At 30.3% G+C, this 17,104-nt stretch overlaps 3 protein-coding genes across 4 annotated transcripts; 2 read left to right on the top strand and 1 right to left on the bottom strand.

The window, feature by feature from the left end:
• LOC145194609 (TBC1 domain family member 25-like) lies at positions 1-4,789 on the top strand. The gene is made up of 4 exons (XM_090070720.1): positions 1-451; positions 1,692-1,798; positions 2,872-3,029; positions 3,316-4,789. The coding sequence occupies exons 1-4, from the start codon at positions 200-202 to the stop codon at positions 4,653-4,655; spliced, it is 1,857 nt and encodes a 618-aa protein (XP_089926846.1). The 5' UTR covers positions 1-199; the 3' UTR covers positions 4,656-4,789.
• Positions 4,790-5,637: 848 nt separating this feature from the next.
• Positions 5,638-8,114, bottom strand: LOC149880236 (uncharacterized). Of its 2 annotated transcripts, XM_090071041.1 has the most exons (6): positions 7,504-8,114; positions 7,058-7,435; positions 6,677-6,915; positions 6,410-6,556; positions 5,903-6,307; positions 5,638-5,821 (listed from the first exon to the last, which is right to left on the bottom strand). In XM_090071041.1, the coding sequence occupies exons 1-6, from the start codon at positions 8,096-8,098 to the stop codon at positions 5,783-5,785; spliced, it is 1,803 nt and encodes a 600-aa protein (XP_089927167.1). In that variant the 5' UTR covers positions 8,099-8,114; the 3' UTR covers positions 5,638-5,782. The 2 variants fall into 2 exon arrangements, with proteins under 2 accessions (XP_089927167.1, XP_089927166.1); XM_090071040.1 differs by lacking the exons at positions 5,638-5,821; positions 5,903-6,307; positions 6,410-6,556 and having other exon boundaries at positions 6,849-6,915; positions 7,074-7,435.
• Positions 8,115-10,145: 2,031 nt separating this feature from the next.
• Positions 10,146-14,996, top strand: LOC145195044 (uncharacterized). The gene is made up of 3 exons (XM_090071047.1): positions 10,146-10,388; positions 13,746-13,843; positions 13,988-14,996. The coding sequence occupies exons 1-3, from the start codon at positions 10,237-10,239 to the stop codon at positions 14,782-14,784; spliced, it is 1,047 nt and encodes a 348-aa protein (XP_089927173.1). The 5' UTR covers positions 10,146-10,236; the 3' UTR covers positions 14,785-14,996.
• The last annotated feature ends 2,108 nt before the right edge of the window (positions 14,997-17,104 follow it).

The following is a 17,104-nucleotide window of genomic DNA, read 5'->3' as shown; positions in this document are numbered from 1 at the left end:
GTAAAAATTGCATGAAAAACCGATGGAAAACCGCTACGCAAGAGATACTACTCAATGCGATTTGATGATACCGATATACTTTTGTAAATACTAAAACAACATGGTAGCCATGAAGACGATTCTAAATTGATACTTTTTCTTAATCTAAATTTTACAATGCCGAGTTTTATAAATTTTAAATGTAATTTATCTGGTCATAATGGTTGCGCCATTTAGTTCAAACTTATTCAAATTTCTATCGGATTCCAGTTACCACAATAACCAAATTGATGATCGAAGATTAAGTGCCAGCAGTAGTTTTTCTTCAATTGAAAGTGGAAGTTGTAGTAACCATGGAAGTCTTGTTTCCTCTAACAGCAGCTCATATGAACTAATCTCATCGTTTACTTCAAGCATGTGGTATGATCAGCCACCTCTTTCTGAAAGAGAAGCAATAAAAATAGTGGCACAAGTAGGCTTAATTTTTTTTTTTTTTTGTGGTGTGTGTGTGTGGGTGTGTGTGTGGGTGGGTGGGGTGGGTAAATTTACCTAAACAATGCTGTAAAATATATGAGTTCATACATGTTAAAGGATGAAGACAGTGCTAACATCCTCAATGAAAATAAGTTTTTTTTGAGTTTAGAATACAAAGCTTGAAATAATCTGCATCATATTTGATTGCGTTTCTTGAATAAAATATACAATAAATTTTGATTATAAAAACTTATTGAATATTATTTTATATTGTTCTTTGGTAAAAATTTTATTTTGCAGTTAAAATTTTAAAATTTTTTTACAAATGCCATCACCAATAATAATTAGTCAAAAACTATAAGATTGAGCCAAATCTGTTCTCTGTTTATTAATTCTATTGTAATATGAGAGTCAAAATATATTTGCATTAACATATGTAAGTTATAAGAGTTTTAAAACTTTTTTTTAGCCATACCTTTTTTTATTAAAAAAAAAAAAAAAAGGAACAAAAATAATGTTTTTGTATGGTATTTATTGTTCATTATATGGTATTTAGTCATGGTACTTCACCTCTGCTAACCAAAAAAGTCTATGAAGGTTTAATTTGAACAGGAGGTTTTAAGTGTTAATCTCAACATTTCACTAGTAGACAAAGTGTCTTTCATTAACAATAGTATTGTGTTTACATGCCATTTTCAATATGCAGTCCACCCAATATGATATCTGTTTTGTGATTAATTGCTAAATACTAGATATTAAAGTTTGTTGTTTTCTATATTGTAGCCTTAACATTCAATTGTACTGCTTCTCCTTTCAATTTTTCTAAGAGCTGATGACTATTTGCCTACAAACCACCTATTTTAGAAAATAAACATGGTCAAATTTTAGGAAAATATCTGGAATCTAACTAATCCAAGAGTGAAATTTGGTTTAAAAGATTTCTACTAAGTAAAGGGGTTACTTTTTCTGATTGAAAAAAAAATTACATGTTTTGAAATACTGAACTTTGCATGTCTATAAACTTTAAGTTCTCCATAAAGTTTGTAGTTATTTTACTGATTTCATTATCTAAAAGTATGTTAGTATCAATTTAAAATTATTTTTGAAATACAAAATTCTTGAATTTTTAATGCTGCATATAGTGTCTTTTTAAGTGGATAAGAACTTTGAAATAAAAAAAGAGACATAATAAATGTTTGAGTATATGAGCTTTTTTAAATTATTTTTTTGGTTTTTAGTGTTCAATTGATGGAAATATTGATTGCAAGACAATGACAGTTGATCCAAACATAACAAATTATTCAAGTCTGTTTTTATTACTAAAGAAAGCTTTTAATTTGAGCAAGTGAGTAGCTATATAATTTTTATTATTTCTCATGAAGTAGTATGTAATATAATTGTAATAGCTATATTATTTAAAGTAATTTACTCATTACATATGGTGATTTACTATCAAGGGTAAGGAGTCAGAAGAAAAAGGTATGGCTCTGGCTCCATGTTTTTTTGAGCTTTTGGCTCTGGCTCCCAAATTTTTTACTTTGGCTCCAGCTCCTTTAAATATCTTTAAAAAATTTCTATTACCTATTTTATGTATTAAAAAATATTAATTTTTGGGATATATTGTAAATACCAGTTTTATTTTATTTAGGAATTAAGCTAAATGCTTAATAAATGGCACATTAGATGAAAAGTAACTTAAAAAACCTTTACTTTATAGCCTTTTAATTTTTTTTATAAATTATATTATATAAAATATTAATCAAAAAGCAAATTTTTTTTTATGATAAAATAGAAATTTAAAAGCCTAATGTTAAATTTTATATTAAAGATTATTACATTAGCATCATTTAGTAAAAACAAAGTAAGTATAGTTTTATAATTATAATTCTTTGAAAAATATATCAATTTGGGGAATATTAATATATTATTTATAAATTAAGCTATATGCTTAATAAATCAAACATTAGATTAACTCATAAAGATTTTTATAGTTTAAAAAAACCGAAGCCCTGACGTGGATCTGACAGTTTTTTAATGGCTTTAGCTCCTTTCAAAAATCTACAGCTCTGGCTCCCATGGCTCTAGCTCCTTCCAAAAACCTACTGCTCCCACAGCTTCAACTCCGGCTCCACACTCCTGTTTGTAATATTAAATATCAACTTCATTGAAATATCTCTAGCAACTGTTGAATTGGGCACATATCTAGCTTGAATTACAACCATTTTAACACTTTGTTCAGCATTGTACTAATCAATAAAATAGTTTTCTTTTTCTAAATTTTCTGCAGTTGAATTTCAGTCTTTGAAAAGATTTTTTCTTGTATTTATTCAACTGAAATGTGATCTTTAAAACTTTAGCTTTTGTTTTTAAAGTTTTAAAGAAGAAAGTATAATTAAAGATTTCTATTATAAATTTTAGTGATTTTGATATTGCTTATTTGCTTCCGAAATCCATACAAGTTAGATCACGTCCAGATGTTTATTTATCGCTAATGTCAGATTGGGACCTTGATGCTGCATTTCATACAGCTTCTTACCCTATTATGCAGATTAAAGTTGTTCCTGCTGTAAAAGGAGGTAACGTGGAATTATAATTTTTGTTCCATGTTTATCGTTTTTTGTTGCCCCAAAACCTTCTATTTATTCTCACATAAGACTATTAGGTTAGTAAGAATCAAGCAGAAGAAGTTCTTTCAGAACAAATTGAAACCAAGATTTCTTTTTGATTTTAGTTCAATAAATAACTTGGCTTTTTGTTCCTATTTTTTGAATGTCTCCATTTGCTTATTTATCTTATTTTAAGATAATGTTTTTCTTTGTATACATTGCAATACATCACATTTTTATTTTCATCCCTTATTAGATGTGTCAGAGTGGGATGTTTTAGATAAGGTTGATAATGCTCCCCAGGTTCAGGATATCAAATCTACTAATTACTCAATCCCTTCAATACACTCGATAAAAAAACAAGTGTCAAAGCACATCAACAAAATGTTTGATGTTCTTACTGACTCTCATCGACAGTTTCCTGTTACCCAGAAGGACTGGGTTGATTTCTTTGATGCTAATGGTAGAATAATCTCCCCCAAAGATATACGAATAAGCATCTTTCATGGTGGGTTGGAACCAAGTTTGCGTAAGGAAGCTTGGATACATTTACTGGGAGTTTATCCCTCTGACTTAACAGTAGAAGAGCGAACTCGGTTTCTTAAAATGAAAGCTAGAGTTTATAATCACCTCAAAGAGAAATGGTTAAATAAAAAACCGCAAGATATTGACAGCATAATGCACATGGTACAAAAAGATGTTTTGAGAACCGATCGAAACCACCCTTTTTTTAGTGTACCAGAAGACCACCCTAACATTGTCTCTTTATTTAACATCTTAACAACTTTCGCGTTAAACAATCCTGAAATATCATACTGCCAGGGGATGAGTGACCTTGCGGCTCCGCTACTGGTGGTTATTGGTGACGAGGTTTTAGCCTACTTATGTTTTTGCAAAGTTATGGAAAGATTGAAAAATAACTTTTTACTAAAAGGAACAGCTCTATTACAAAAATTTGGGCAGCTTTCGCTGTTGCTGCAACGTACAGACGAAAGACTTTATAGATATTTTCAAGAAATAGACGGAGGAAACCTATATTTTTGCTATAGAATGCTATTATTAGAGTTGAAACGAGAGTTTCCTTTTGATGAAACACTCAGCGTTATGGAAGTTGTTTGGAGTTCTATACCTCCTGACATGGACGATGAAGATAGTGAACTGAGCTTTTATTATGCGCTTCTTCACGGTGGTAAGGAGAACGTAAACGGTAAGGTTTCTCCACTCTGTGAAGGTATATATAAACCGAATTATTTCTCGAGCGGAGAAGAAGAAGGTATAAAATTAAAATTAGACGCTCTTCCTCACCCGCGTTTTCTCAATGATGGTTCTCCGTTTCCCTTGTTTTTATGCTTAGCCGTTCTTTTAATAAATCGTGAAAACATTATAACGAACCAAATGGACTATTCTATGCTTGCGATGTTCTTCGATAAAATGTCACGAAAACACGATTCGATAAAAGTTTTAATGCGTGCTAAATCGTTATTTTATGAGTATATCCGGGCATATTTAGACGGACAAACTGTTGATCCGAATGATCAAGAGATAGCGTCATTGGAGGGCTCTCATGGAACTAAATCTACTGCGGCGCAATGTTAACGACTCCTTTTGCATATTTTGGTTATCGTTTCTTTTACTGAAACACATTATTTAAAACTTTGTAGATTCTCTTCTATTTATGAAAGTGTATTTTTTAGAACAAATTTATTAATGAAAGATCAATTATAATTATCTAAGCGTGAGTTATTTAGTTTAATTTGTATGCGTTCTTAAAAAAACTTTTAAGGCAGAGAAAAATGCAGAACCCGCTGTACAGCAATGCAACACATGAGGCGTTGTCTAAAATTCTTTAGAGCGACACAGGTCAGAAATTTAAGGTTTAAGTTTACTATCCGAGTACCCCAAAAACGTTAACAAATATAGTAAGTGGGGCATCTGGACACTTCATTTTCATATTTAGAAAAATCTGGGAGGTATCACATTTTTAGAAAATTGACAAAAAGTCATTATTTTCGTACTTAAAAAAACTAAATATATTGACGGAACAGTAAAAATAACATAAAATAACTTTATATTCCAAGTTTTTATGCTCTTAAATTTTGTATTTACACATCATTTTCATTAGACAGCTCTTAGATATATCTAAGTTGGTGAAAAAGGTTTAGATATGCTTAAATTATATTAGGAACATAGTATGCTTAGTAAAGTAGAACATATTGATAGTATATAAATAATTATTATTAATATTAGGAACATAGTATTAGAACATGTTAAATATTAGGAACATATTATGCTTAGTAAAGTAGAACATATTGATAGTATATAAATAATTTATTAGTATTGTAATATAGTAAAATATTAGTATTGTATGTCTAATAACCTAATATATATAAATAATATAATAAATAATAAATAAAATATTTCAAAAACTGTTTGTACTAATATATTTATAATGTCTTTTTGAATAAATATACAAATTTTTTTAACTAAAGATTTCAATAATGTTTATGTTTTCATGTACAATTAATGTTCAATAACTTATTAATTATTTGAACTGAACACTTCAGCAATTCTTTTGCTTCTTTCCTTATGTTTGTTGCTGTACTGCGAGACTCCAAACCTGTTTATTACACTTTTCATCTTGGAATGGCAAGATTCAGATGTCTGCTCATTAAACTGCCCAAGGGAAAGGCCACTCAAATCAACAAATGTTTCCAGATGTGCTGTTACAGCATGTACTTTCCAAGTAACCGTGAGCTGTTTACCTAAAAACTAAAAAAGCTTACTATAAATATGTTTATCAATAACTTGGTTTTAAATACAAAGGTAAAGAAAACAGCAATTACCTCTCTGCAATAGTCTTGCGCATCCTTATAGCTTTGTGTAAAACTTTCAATTAAAATTGAATAGTTTGGGTCAAGTTTATAGCCAAAGACACCATGAACAACCTTATTAAATTTTCTCATTGTTTCTAAGAGAGGATACAGTTCAACAGGCATTATCAACTCAAGTTTGTCGCAACTTTTAAGTATCTCTCTACACGTGTTTCCTTCAAATGTTCCTCCATGATAACCTTTTCGAAGGCATCCAATGCTCTTGACCCAATCTATAAATCCAGGCCAAAGTTGCATTATAAATGTTGTCACATGGTTAACAAATCCCATCAGAAGGTGAAGTTCTGGTAATGGAATCTCTCTTATTATACTTAGGGATTTGTCTTCTATCTTAAGCAGACAAGGATTAATGACATTCTAAATATATGGAAATCAATTTTTTTTATCCTATTTAAAATGATAAAATGGTAATGGATGATAAATTTCGAAAATATTTACAATATATTTATTCATTTATACCTTATATTCTTTCATTCTTTTCACCGGAGATCCTGCAGATGAATACAGTTCATAGTAATTATTCAAAGATTGAAATGTTCTTAACTCTCCAGCAAATAATTCTGAAGAACCTTCACACCATGCGCAAGCATACTTTCCTTCATGAGCCTAAAATTTTATATTATAATTCAATTTATAAATATATTGTAGGGTAAAAAGAACCTTTTCCTAATATAGTTTTTACCATGATATGTCTTATTATCTTAAAATTATTTAAAACAAACACACCGAAATTCCTAGCAATATGTTGATTAACTTAATGTCAGAAGCCAATGAGTACTTGCATTCATGCAACTTTAATCTTTCCACAATCATTGTCATGTTAGAATGATTCTCACTTACCCTTTCACAATAAGCTAAAACAAGTGACGTATTTGCTCCTGAGTATGATCCTAAGTAGCTGCAATCTTCTGTCCTGTCCTTGGTTGGATCAAACAGATTTACTATAACTTTCAGTGATCCTCCACCTATAATATATATATATATACTTACACACATACATATTTGTATATAAATATGTACAAATAATATTTTTTAAAACAAGTTTCCAAAAAGACGATAATTAAAATATCATAAGTAATATAAATTAAATAAATTAAATATAAATACCTGAATCTATTCCAACCTTTACAAATGTGTTTTGTGGAACCTGCCCTCGATATTTCATTACAAAATCCAGAAATGCTGTAATATCTTCAATATATACCAAGTGTCTCTTCACTGTAGCAAAGTCATTATCATTTTCTTTTTCTTGAAAGTCTAATAATTCAGTGACATAAAAGTTGTAAAGTAGTTTACTTTTTTCATCCAGGGCTTTCTCCATGTTTGACTCAAACTTTACACCGCTTCTCCTCAAAGTTTTTAACATTTCATTTGACTTCAATTGACTAAGTCCTAAGGTATTTACCAAAACTTCTACTTCATTATAAGGAATCTTTCTCTGGTCACTTTCCCGAGTACCGAGTGTAATATGAATACTTTTACCTCCTTAATATAATATAAACTGTTATTTTAAGAACGTACATAACAGCTATTTTTATTTAACAATATTTTACCTGTTCTGAGAATGGCTTGAGCTCCTAGACTTTGCCCTTGATCAGAATAAATTTCTTTAAGAAGGGAAGAAGCTACTTGTTCTTTTACTTTTTTAGAAATTTTAGAAATACTCTCAGAAAGATTTGTGGTACTCTTTAAAGGGGAACATTTGTGGGGTTTACCTTTAGCAATTTCACATAAACATATTTGGCAAAGTTTCAGTGTTGCTCTAGTTCCCTTTTTCATACTTTTATTTAATAATCTATTTCTTCCTTGACTGCATATACTGCATAATACTGAGCAATTTCTAGAGGTTTGCAAGCTAGACAAATCAGAATTTTTCCATTTTAAAGAAACTGTGTCTGCAATAGTTTTACCAGCCTTACAGAGATACAAATTTTTCTTACAACCTGGGCATAATCCTGTAGGGTAGGCAAATACTTTAAGTGAAAACTCAGGCTTACAGAAAACTTGAACCAGACCTTCCAAATTTTTATTAACTGGAACGCATTTGTTGTTCTTTTCAAGGCAGCAACAGCAAATGTTCTTTTGAAAAAGTACATGATTTCTTTTAAAATGGTATTCTCTCTTCTCCTTAGAGAGCAGAGGAGCCATAGATTCTATATATTAGGTATCTATAATAAAATAAAAATGCGTAGTCAAAAAGAAATATATTTAATAAAAAATGTTTTTTTGACCAACTTTGTGTATTCTAATAATGTTTATGTGTAAATATTAAATTAAAGACCTTGAAAAGTTGGTATATGAACATTTTTTTAAATAAACTTCAACTTTCTGTCAGTATATTTAGTTTTTTTAAGTACGAAAATAATGACTTTTTAGCAGATTTTGTCAATTTTCTAAAAATGTGATACCTCCCAGATTTTTCTAAATATGAAAATAAAGTGTCCAGATGCCCCACTTACTACATTTGTTAACATTTTTGGGGTACTCGGATAGTAAACTTAAACCTTAAATTTCTGACCTGTGGCAATAACACTTTCCAATATACTCCACCTGAAATACCACTGCATTTCTGCAACTTTAACTGAAGTTGGAAGTAAATTAAGTGCAGCTGTAAACACTGCTTAAAGATGCAATTTATTTTGAATTTCACTGGAGAAACAGCAGCTTAGTCTCATGCTCATGAAGAAATCTTTGAAGAAAATCATGAAGAAATCCTTGAAAATCTTAAGGTTATGTTTCTATATGCTAAGAAAAAAAACCATTTAGATGCAATTTTCTGCAAAATAGCGATCCGAAACACACTTTTGTCCAATATGTTTTAAAATGAATAAAAAGTTTTATCATTCATAGAGATGCTTTCGCAAATGCAAAAATGTAGTAATGCTAAAAAATGCTGGAAACGTTATTCACTAACTTACATTCAACTGATAATTATAATAATTATAAAATTATAAATTTTGATTCACTTAAAAAAAAAAAAGGACAGTCGTTACTTTTTTTGATTTCTATTCAAGAATTGCAACTTTAAATCATATTTATCTTAGATTGTCATTTTTTTTTTATGTGTGCTAAAATAGAAGTTCTAAATGTGTGCTAAAATAGAAGTTCTAAATGCGTGCTAGAATAGAAGCTAAAATAAAATATATGCGAGCCCGTCGAGAAGATGAGCAATCAGTTTAGTCTGGTGGGCCTCTGGAATGGTGAAACTAATCCAATCGTTGGGAGTAGCTTTCCTGACTCCACCCCTTTATAAAAAAACATATTTTCATCGTAGACTTAAATGAAAAATATTAAAAAAATTCAAATTCAGATTTAACAAAGAAAAAGATTAGGCAATTATTCAATAAAAAAAAAAAAAAAAAAAAAATATTTTTTTTATTAAAGTGTTGTTCAAGTAAAATAACTCAAAACTCCCAGGAAAAAAAAAAGGCCGTTGCTACATAGAGCGCAATGCGCTCTATGTAGCCATATGCTACTCTAAGCGCAATACTTTGTACGCATGCGCTAAATCTTTTTTTTTTTTAAAAAAAAATCTTGGTGATGTTAACCCTATCCCCATCCCTATCCCTATCCCTGTCCCTATCCCTATCCCTATCCCTAACCCTTACCCTTACCCTAATCGCCTATCTAACCAGCTTTATTGTGAAATATAAATCGCAGTTATAATAAAGTAATTGCGCATGCGTGTGCAATATTGTGCTCGGAGCAGATTAAGGCTACGTAGAGCGCATTGCACTCTATGAAGACACTTCGAAAAAAAAATGTTCAGCGAGTTTTTTTGCTTTTGTGTTTTAACAAAGATTAAGTTTAGAAATCTTTTTTATTTAAAAAAACTTTTCGGATTGAAATTAAAAAAAAACTATTTATAAAAAAAAAACACGTTATCATCAACGAAAGTCTTGTGAATAAAAACGCTTGAAGAAAGATTTTTTTTTTTTTTCCATCAATCTAATTGGTTACCCAGCGTGAGATCTTGAGCATATTCCCGCTAGCTCCCTTCCCCTTCCTTTCCCGTTCGACGGGCCTGAGATGATACGTCAGTCTAAGTTTAATATTTTAAAAAGATAAAAATAATCAACCATTTAAAATTAGTCTGAGTGGAAATCCACTTTTAAAAATGCCTGAAGCCACGTTTCGAGACTAAGCGTTCTATTTCTTTATTCTAGAAAAAAGTTCGAAAGTGAAAAGCGTAAACGCAAACAATTTCTATTATTTTATTGCTGGTGCGGCTGGGTTTTTGGAATCAGCCTTAAAGTTAAAAGTCGAGATAAAAATAAAGTCATTAAATGAATTTGATAAAAGAAAAACATTCTGACTGCAAAAACTTCTCTGCACCTGAAAATTTATTCAAGGTAAAAGAACCGCCAAAATGTTCTCGTTGCAGAAACCATGGTTACTCAGTCGTTTTAAAAGGCCACAAACGGAATTGTCTGTGGAGGTAGGATACTTTCTTACGCGGCACTTGTTTTTACTAATTAAATTGATGAATAAATTTCTGCTAGTTTAATATCTTTTGATTAATTTTTTGCTAAGCGCTTTTAACTTTGGAAGCTTTGTAACTTAAAAAAATCCATATTCTGCCCAACCAACATAGAGTTTTTATTTAAGTTCGATGTTTCTCTGAGAAAAATCTTTTGCATTTATACTACTTGCAATCGCCTAGAGCGATCTAGGCAGTTGCAACCAGTATAAATAACCCCAATGTAAGGCTATTTCACATACAGCGACGCAGCCTCAATGGTTTTTTTCGATAACACATGCATGCATACATACATACATACATACATACATACATACATACATACATACATACATACATACATACATACATACATACATACATACATACATACATACATACATACATACATACATACAAAAAGTAGTATTAACTGAGCCAAAGTCTTCACAGGAAATCATCATGACATTCAATCGAATGAAATAACCAGCTCAGACTTAGTGCAAATAAAGTCTTTTGGATATAAATATGACGTAATATTTGGATATAAATGTTTAAATTTGGATATAAATGTAACTTTTGGAAATAAGATACAACGAGCAAGCAATAAATCAGCGCTGGCCAGACTTTTTGGCACGAGAGCCGCATTCAAATACTTACATGAACCGAAGAGCCGCATTAAATATTTCGTTAAGAAAATTTTTCTGCATTCTTTTTTAAAAGATATTTTGCCTTACAAAAAAAATTAGAAACTGGTGGCAAAATAAGTGCTGTAAAATACTCCATGAAGTTAAGCTTAAATTTTTATGAAAAGAAATAAATCTTTCTAAGGAACTTTTTCTAAAAAACTTTTTGTGTACAAATTTTATATTTGCAACTAGTTTTTGTCTAAATTTAAAAAAAAATTTTTTCAAATGCAAAAACTTTACTTTAAATGTAAGCTTGTTTCGAATTTCAAATTATCTTGAGTGTTTTGAAAAACTCATTTCAATCAAGTTAAATAAAAATCTGATTCCCTTTTACTCTCACACTAGAAAAACTAGTTATAGAATTGTTTTAAGAAGCATATTCACGTCATAAGTGTTTGAAAAAGTAACAAAATTACAAACAGTTATGAATTTTCCAATCAGGCACTAAGATTCTGAACTTTACTGGTAAGTCTCTTAAAATCTGGCTTCAAGCTTGTTGTTGCTGTTTTAAGTAATTCTGACAAGTGCTCAGTGGTTAGATTAGCACAATACTTTGATTTGACAAATTTCATAATGGAAAATAAAGATTCACATGTGTATGTTGAACCAAAAATTGAAATAAATTTTATGCTAATCTTTTTCAGAAAGGGATACTTAACCTCAGGCACTATCTTCCAAAATTCCAATAAAGTTAGTGTTTTATGCAGCATCAGAAGATTTTGATCTTCTTGGATATCTAATAGTTCTGTTTCAAATTGAGATACTTCTTCAACTATGTTTAATGGAATTGGACAACCACCACCAATAATATCAATTAAAAAAGGATTTTTTATAAATCCTAAAGATGATTTAAGTGCATGCAAATCTATAAACATTTTTTGAAAGTCTTCTAGTAAATTCTGTAATTTTCCCCTGTATGATTCAATCTTATGGTCATCATACTGAATTGAAGGATTAGAAATAATCATCTTCTTCATTTGAGGAAAATGGTTTAAGGTTTTTTAAGTAAGATCTCTCTGAAAAAGGGTAATTTTTTTTTAAAACTAAAAATAGTCTGAGCAAGATCAGATATATTTTTTTCTTTTCCCTGAAGAGATAATTTCAGACTTTGTAAATGTTGCATTATATCAGTCAAAAACAAAAGATTTTACAAAAAATTCATATCATCAAGAATTTCAAGTCTTTTTCTTCTCAATCAAAAAAGATTTCATTTGTTCTAATAATTCTACGAACTTATAAAAAAGCATCACTACTTGAAAGCCACCGTACAGCACAGTAAAATGATAGGTCATTTGGTTTGTCAGCAAGATCCAATTCATCAATAATGTTTTTAAACTGTCTGTGATTTTTAGCATTTGATCAAATGCAATTTACAATTTCTATCACTGATTTTAGAACGATTGAAAAATTAAAATTTTTTTTGCTACTAAATGTTCTTGATGAATCAAACAATGAACTGGAATGAACTCTGGATACTTAGGATCACTTTTTAATAAACCAATAAGTCCAACATGTTTGCCAACCATTGCTGGTGCACCATATGTAGCAACACTAAAAAGTGTTGATAGGTGCATTGGCTTTAAGTAGAACTGTTTCAAGAGCTTCCTTTATATCAACTCCACGAGTTGTATCTTTTAGCTCAACCAAATCTAGTAATTCTTCTTTCACAATTACATCTGATGTTACATACCTAACAAATACTGCCATTTGAGATTTATCTTGAACATCTGTTGATTCATCCAGAGCTAAACTAAATGCTTCACAGTTTTTTAAGTCATTCAACAATTGCTGCTCAATATCAGCACTTATCTCAGATATTCTTTTTTCAGTTGAATGTCGAGAAATAGGAATCTGTGAAATTAACCTTTGGATTTTGCTATTTTTAGGATCTAAAACTAAGAGGACATCTGAAATATTTTGCTTTACAAATTCTCCATCAGTGTAAGGATGTTTTACTCTTGCAATTTTCCATGCTATAACAAAACTTGCTTCTGTAGAAATAGTTGATTCTTTACTGAAAGATGAAGCATTCATTTGATTGTTAATTATCGTTTTGAGCAATTGAATTTTATTTTTCCTGTAATCTGAATTTAATGGATATTCCTTGGAAAAATTTATATATTTAGTTTCATAGTGGCGTTTAATATTCCCTGACTTGTTGTGAACAAGTTTTTTTATTACAAATTAAACATATCGGTTTATTTTCTTTTTCAATAAATGCAAATTTTTCTGTCCAATTTTCATTAAATATTCTTTTCTTGTCATTAATTTTTCTTTTCTTACCGTTGTTGCGAAGTGAATTATTGTTAGTATTTACTTTATCCATTTCAAAAAAATAAGTTTTGCGATTAAGTAAAGTTAATAAGAAAAGAGTCGAAATGAAATTCCAAGAGCCGCATTGACATTCCAAGAGCCGCATGCGGCTCGCGAGCCACGTTTTGGCCATCCCTGCAATAAATGTTATAGAAATTAAAAAAACTATGTTCGAGAATAGGAAAAAGAACATTTTTAAAAATTATTTTATTCAGTTTAATTTACATAAAATTGTCTGTCACTCGGTTGTTTCATTAATTGTAAAAATATATTTAATATTTGCTTTTTTTTTTTTTTTTTTTTTAATCTACGCTCATGGTTTTTATGACTACAGGTTTTGCAAATGTGTAAAATGTAAGCTGATTGCTGAAAGACAACGTGTGATGGCGGCTCAATTGGCGTTAAGAAGAAAGCAAACGCTTAGAAAAAGAAGTACTTTTTTTTTTTACTCTGCGCTTTAACGTAGTTTTTTTGTAAAAAACTTCAGTTTTTGTTGATTTCTGTTTCTATTTAAAGAACCTTTATTGTAGCTACATCTTGATAACACTGTTTACATTTGCTCGTTGTGCTTTTTAGATTTTTACGATAGAAATTCTCAAATATCTTCCAAATATGATGAGGTTTCAAAAAACCCATTATTTCAAAACATTCTTTCAAAAGACCATTCTGAAGACAAACCGATATTACCTACTCATTCGATATATCCTTCCTCTTCCAGTCGCTATCTTGCAGACGGTCCGTCACAAGAGTTTCTTCATAGAGAGAAAAGATTCGAAGGAGACGCAAATTCGTACCGAAAGCAGCCTGAAAGTTTGAACGGTTTTCAAGAAACCGAGAGGATGCTGCGAGTATTTTCAAGGATATTTCCTTCTATACCGGTAGCAATCATCCAGGGTGTAATGAGTTTTTGTAATAATGATTTTGTTTTGTCATCAGAAATGCTCCTGCAAACGGACGAGAATACAAGCAACCAAGAAATGCCTTTTCAATATACTCAACACCAACAACACTATCACCATTGGTTAAACATGACAAGGCAATTAAATTACAAAGAAGCGTTCCAGCAACGAGAGGTTGAATCTGACATTTACTACCCAAGTTGCCAGCTGGAGAACCATCGTTCACAAATCAAAGTTTGCGGCGAGTATTCCAACGAACGTCTGCATCATTATGAGTTGTCTAATAATGGCTATCCGTTGCGAAATGAGTTCCCTAACGTATCTAATAATGGCTATCCATTGCGAAATGAATTCCCAAACGCACCTAATAATACTCAACAGCATGCAAATCGCGATTTCCCATTTGTTATTTCAGAACATCGGAATTCCTATTCGATGCCAAAAATTTCTCTGTCTCACGAATATGCTTCTTAAACAGCAACACAAGGGAGTCGGTACATGCTAAACATTTCAAGTTTGTCACCCGTTGCAGCGCCAACGTAAAGAATCCTCGTATTTATGCTGTTGCGATTTTTTTTTTTAATTCAATGTAAAGAAAATTTCAAAAAAAAAAATCTTCTTGACATCAAATACGATACAACTGCTTTTATTTTGACTTTGGTAGAATAAAATAGAATATTTCTAAACATTTCTTTAATTCAAAAGGGTTTTTCTAATTAAATATTTTACACCAAAAAAAATTAAGTGAAAGTAATTATCCCGTATAACTGTTTGCTAACAAAAAAAAGTGTTCAGGTGACAATTTTTTCATGATTAAGCGAGTCAATTTAGTTTTATATAAAACTTCTACCCTGAAGATTTTTACTACCAAAAAAAAAAAAAAAAAAAAAAAAAAAAATTGTAAAAGAAAAACTTCCTTTTAAATATATTTGATACGGTATAAGAATATTATAATATTGTATAAGGTAATAAAATTGATCATTATTACAAGCTTAAAGGCACCTCATGTAGGCGGCGTGATCAGGACAGATTAAAGTAGTTTTTTTCCGAAATTCTTACAACTGCGACTATTGTACCTCTTATAAAAGAAAATTTGATGACAATAAAAATAAAAAAATTCGAGTTAATACATTTCGAAATATTTGATAAACATCATATTCTTGTGTAAACTGCACGTTTTTTTTTTTCAAAAAAATCTTCAAAAATCAACAGTACGGGTTATACAAGGGGCAATAAATTAAGAATGATATTTTACTTAATAATGCGTAGGCAAATATGAAAAAATATTGGATTAATAACTGATTATCAATAAAATATATAAATAGTAACTGGGTTTTTGAGAGCGTTTTTAGTAAAACTACAAAAAAATGTCAAAAGCATTAAAAAGGCTGTAATTTCTACTATATTTCTACTTTTTTTTACTTTAATTTTTTAATTTCTACTTTTTATTTGATTTAGTACCGCTTAAGATTTTCTAAGAATCAAGACGTTTAATTAACAAAAATTAAAAAAAGGTTTTCATATGAAGCATTATTCAAGTTAAAATTAATTAAGCGAGCTGAAGAAACTAGCAACAGATCTGCTGTAAGAGAATTTCGACATAAATGAAAGTTTAATCCGAGTGGAAAGAAAAAAAAACTTTTCTACGAGAAAATGTCCAAAACAAAGAAAGCTTGCTGAGACAAAGTGTACCGACCTTTAGAAGGACTTGAATAAGTTTATCCTTAAGTGCAAGCTACGGTGCAACCAACGATAAGCTTTGTAAAAAGAGGATCTATTATGCCATTCAAAGACAGAGCAAGAAAAATGAGACACCAGACAGACCAAAGAAGGAAACCTTGCCAAACCTGATATCACGTTGGTCACTGAATAGGTAAAAGATGCAAAAAATATGGATTCACTCTGCAAGGTATACACGGGTCAAACGATTTTTAGGCATTTTTGATGAAAAGATTAGGTGCGGATTGTACACAGGGGCAGGTAATACATACGGTACTTATTAGTTATAAAACAGATATTTGCCACATTTACATTTGTAGAAGGTCTCTTGCATTCACTGAGAATTTCTTGGCACAATTTTCAAAAAAATATTTATGAAAACAAGAGATAAAACCCAGAACAAAAAAAGCAGAACGACTTAAAAGTTAATTTTGAATTTTAAATCAAAAAGTGAAAAGAATTTTTTTTTGGATCCAAAAGTTAGGCCGAAGAATTTTACTATCGGTCGGCTCAAAGATTTTGTTGCTAAGAAAAGATGCGGTGACAATCTTCATAGGAAGGTTCGCTAAATTTTATTTACTTTACTTGCAAACAATTTTGCATTGTACTCATCTGCTCAAAAATTCCACTCGTTTTAGTTTATTCGTGAAAAGACTGGTCATAGTGTAGCTAAAATATTATATAAGTTTTTTTATTAATGTGTCTTACGGCTATTATACAGACATGCATCAAAAGAAACTTGTGCACCAGCTTTATATTTTTTATTTTACGAATAACTTAATCAAAATATATAGAAAGTTGCAAACTTCGATTGGCCGCGTGTTGAATTGTTACACAGCTAAAGTATCTAAGGTAACTACATGTAATCCTCAGCGTATCGGAGCATTATTTCTTTAGGTATCAGCTGTTTTAATGTCCGTTATAAAATAGCAACAACACAAAGTGGTGAGAAACATCCCAAATAACATAATACTTCCACCAAAGATAGTCTACATACAGCTACATACAGCTTGCCATATTGTGAGGAAGGAAAATTAAAAACAGCAATTAGAAAAGACACACGCGGAGACTTATT

The sequence above is a fragment of the Hydra viridissima genome, unplaced genomic scaffold (assembly GCF_058129835.1).
Source record: "Hydra viridissima isolate aposymbiotic clone 2 unplaced genomic scaffold, HvirCarnegie_v1 scaffold_13, whole genome shotgun sequence".
NCBI classification, from domain to species: Eukaryota; Metazoa; Cnidaria; class Hydrozoa; order Anthoathecata; family Hydridae; genus Hydra; species Hydra viridissima.
Note: the sequence above shows the minus strand (reverse complement) of the source record. Positions and strands in the feature narration are given on the sequence as shown.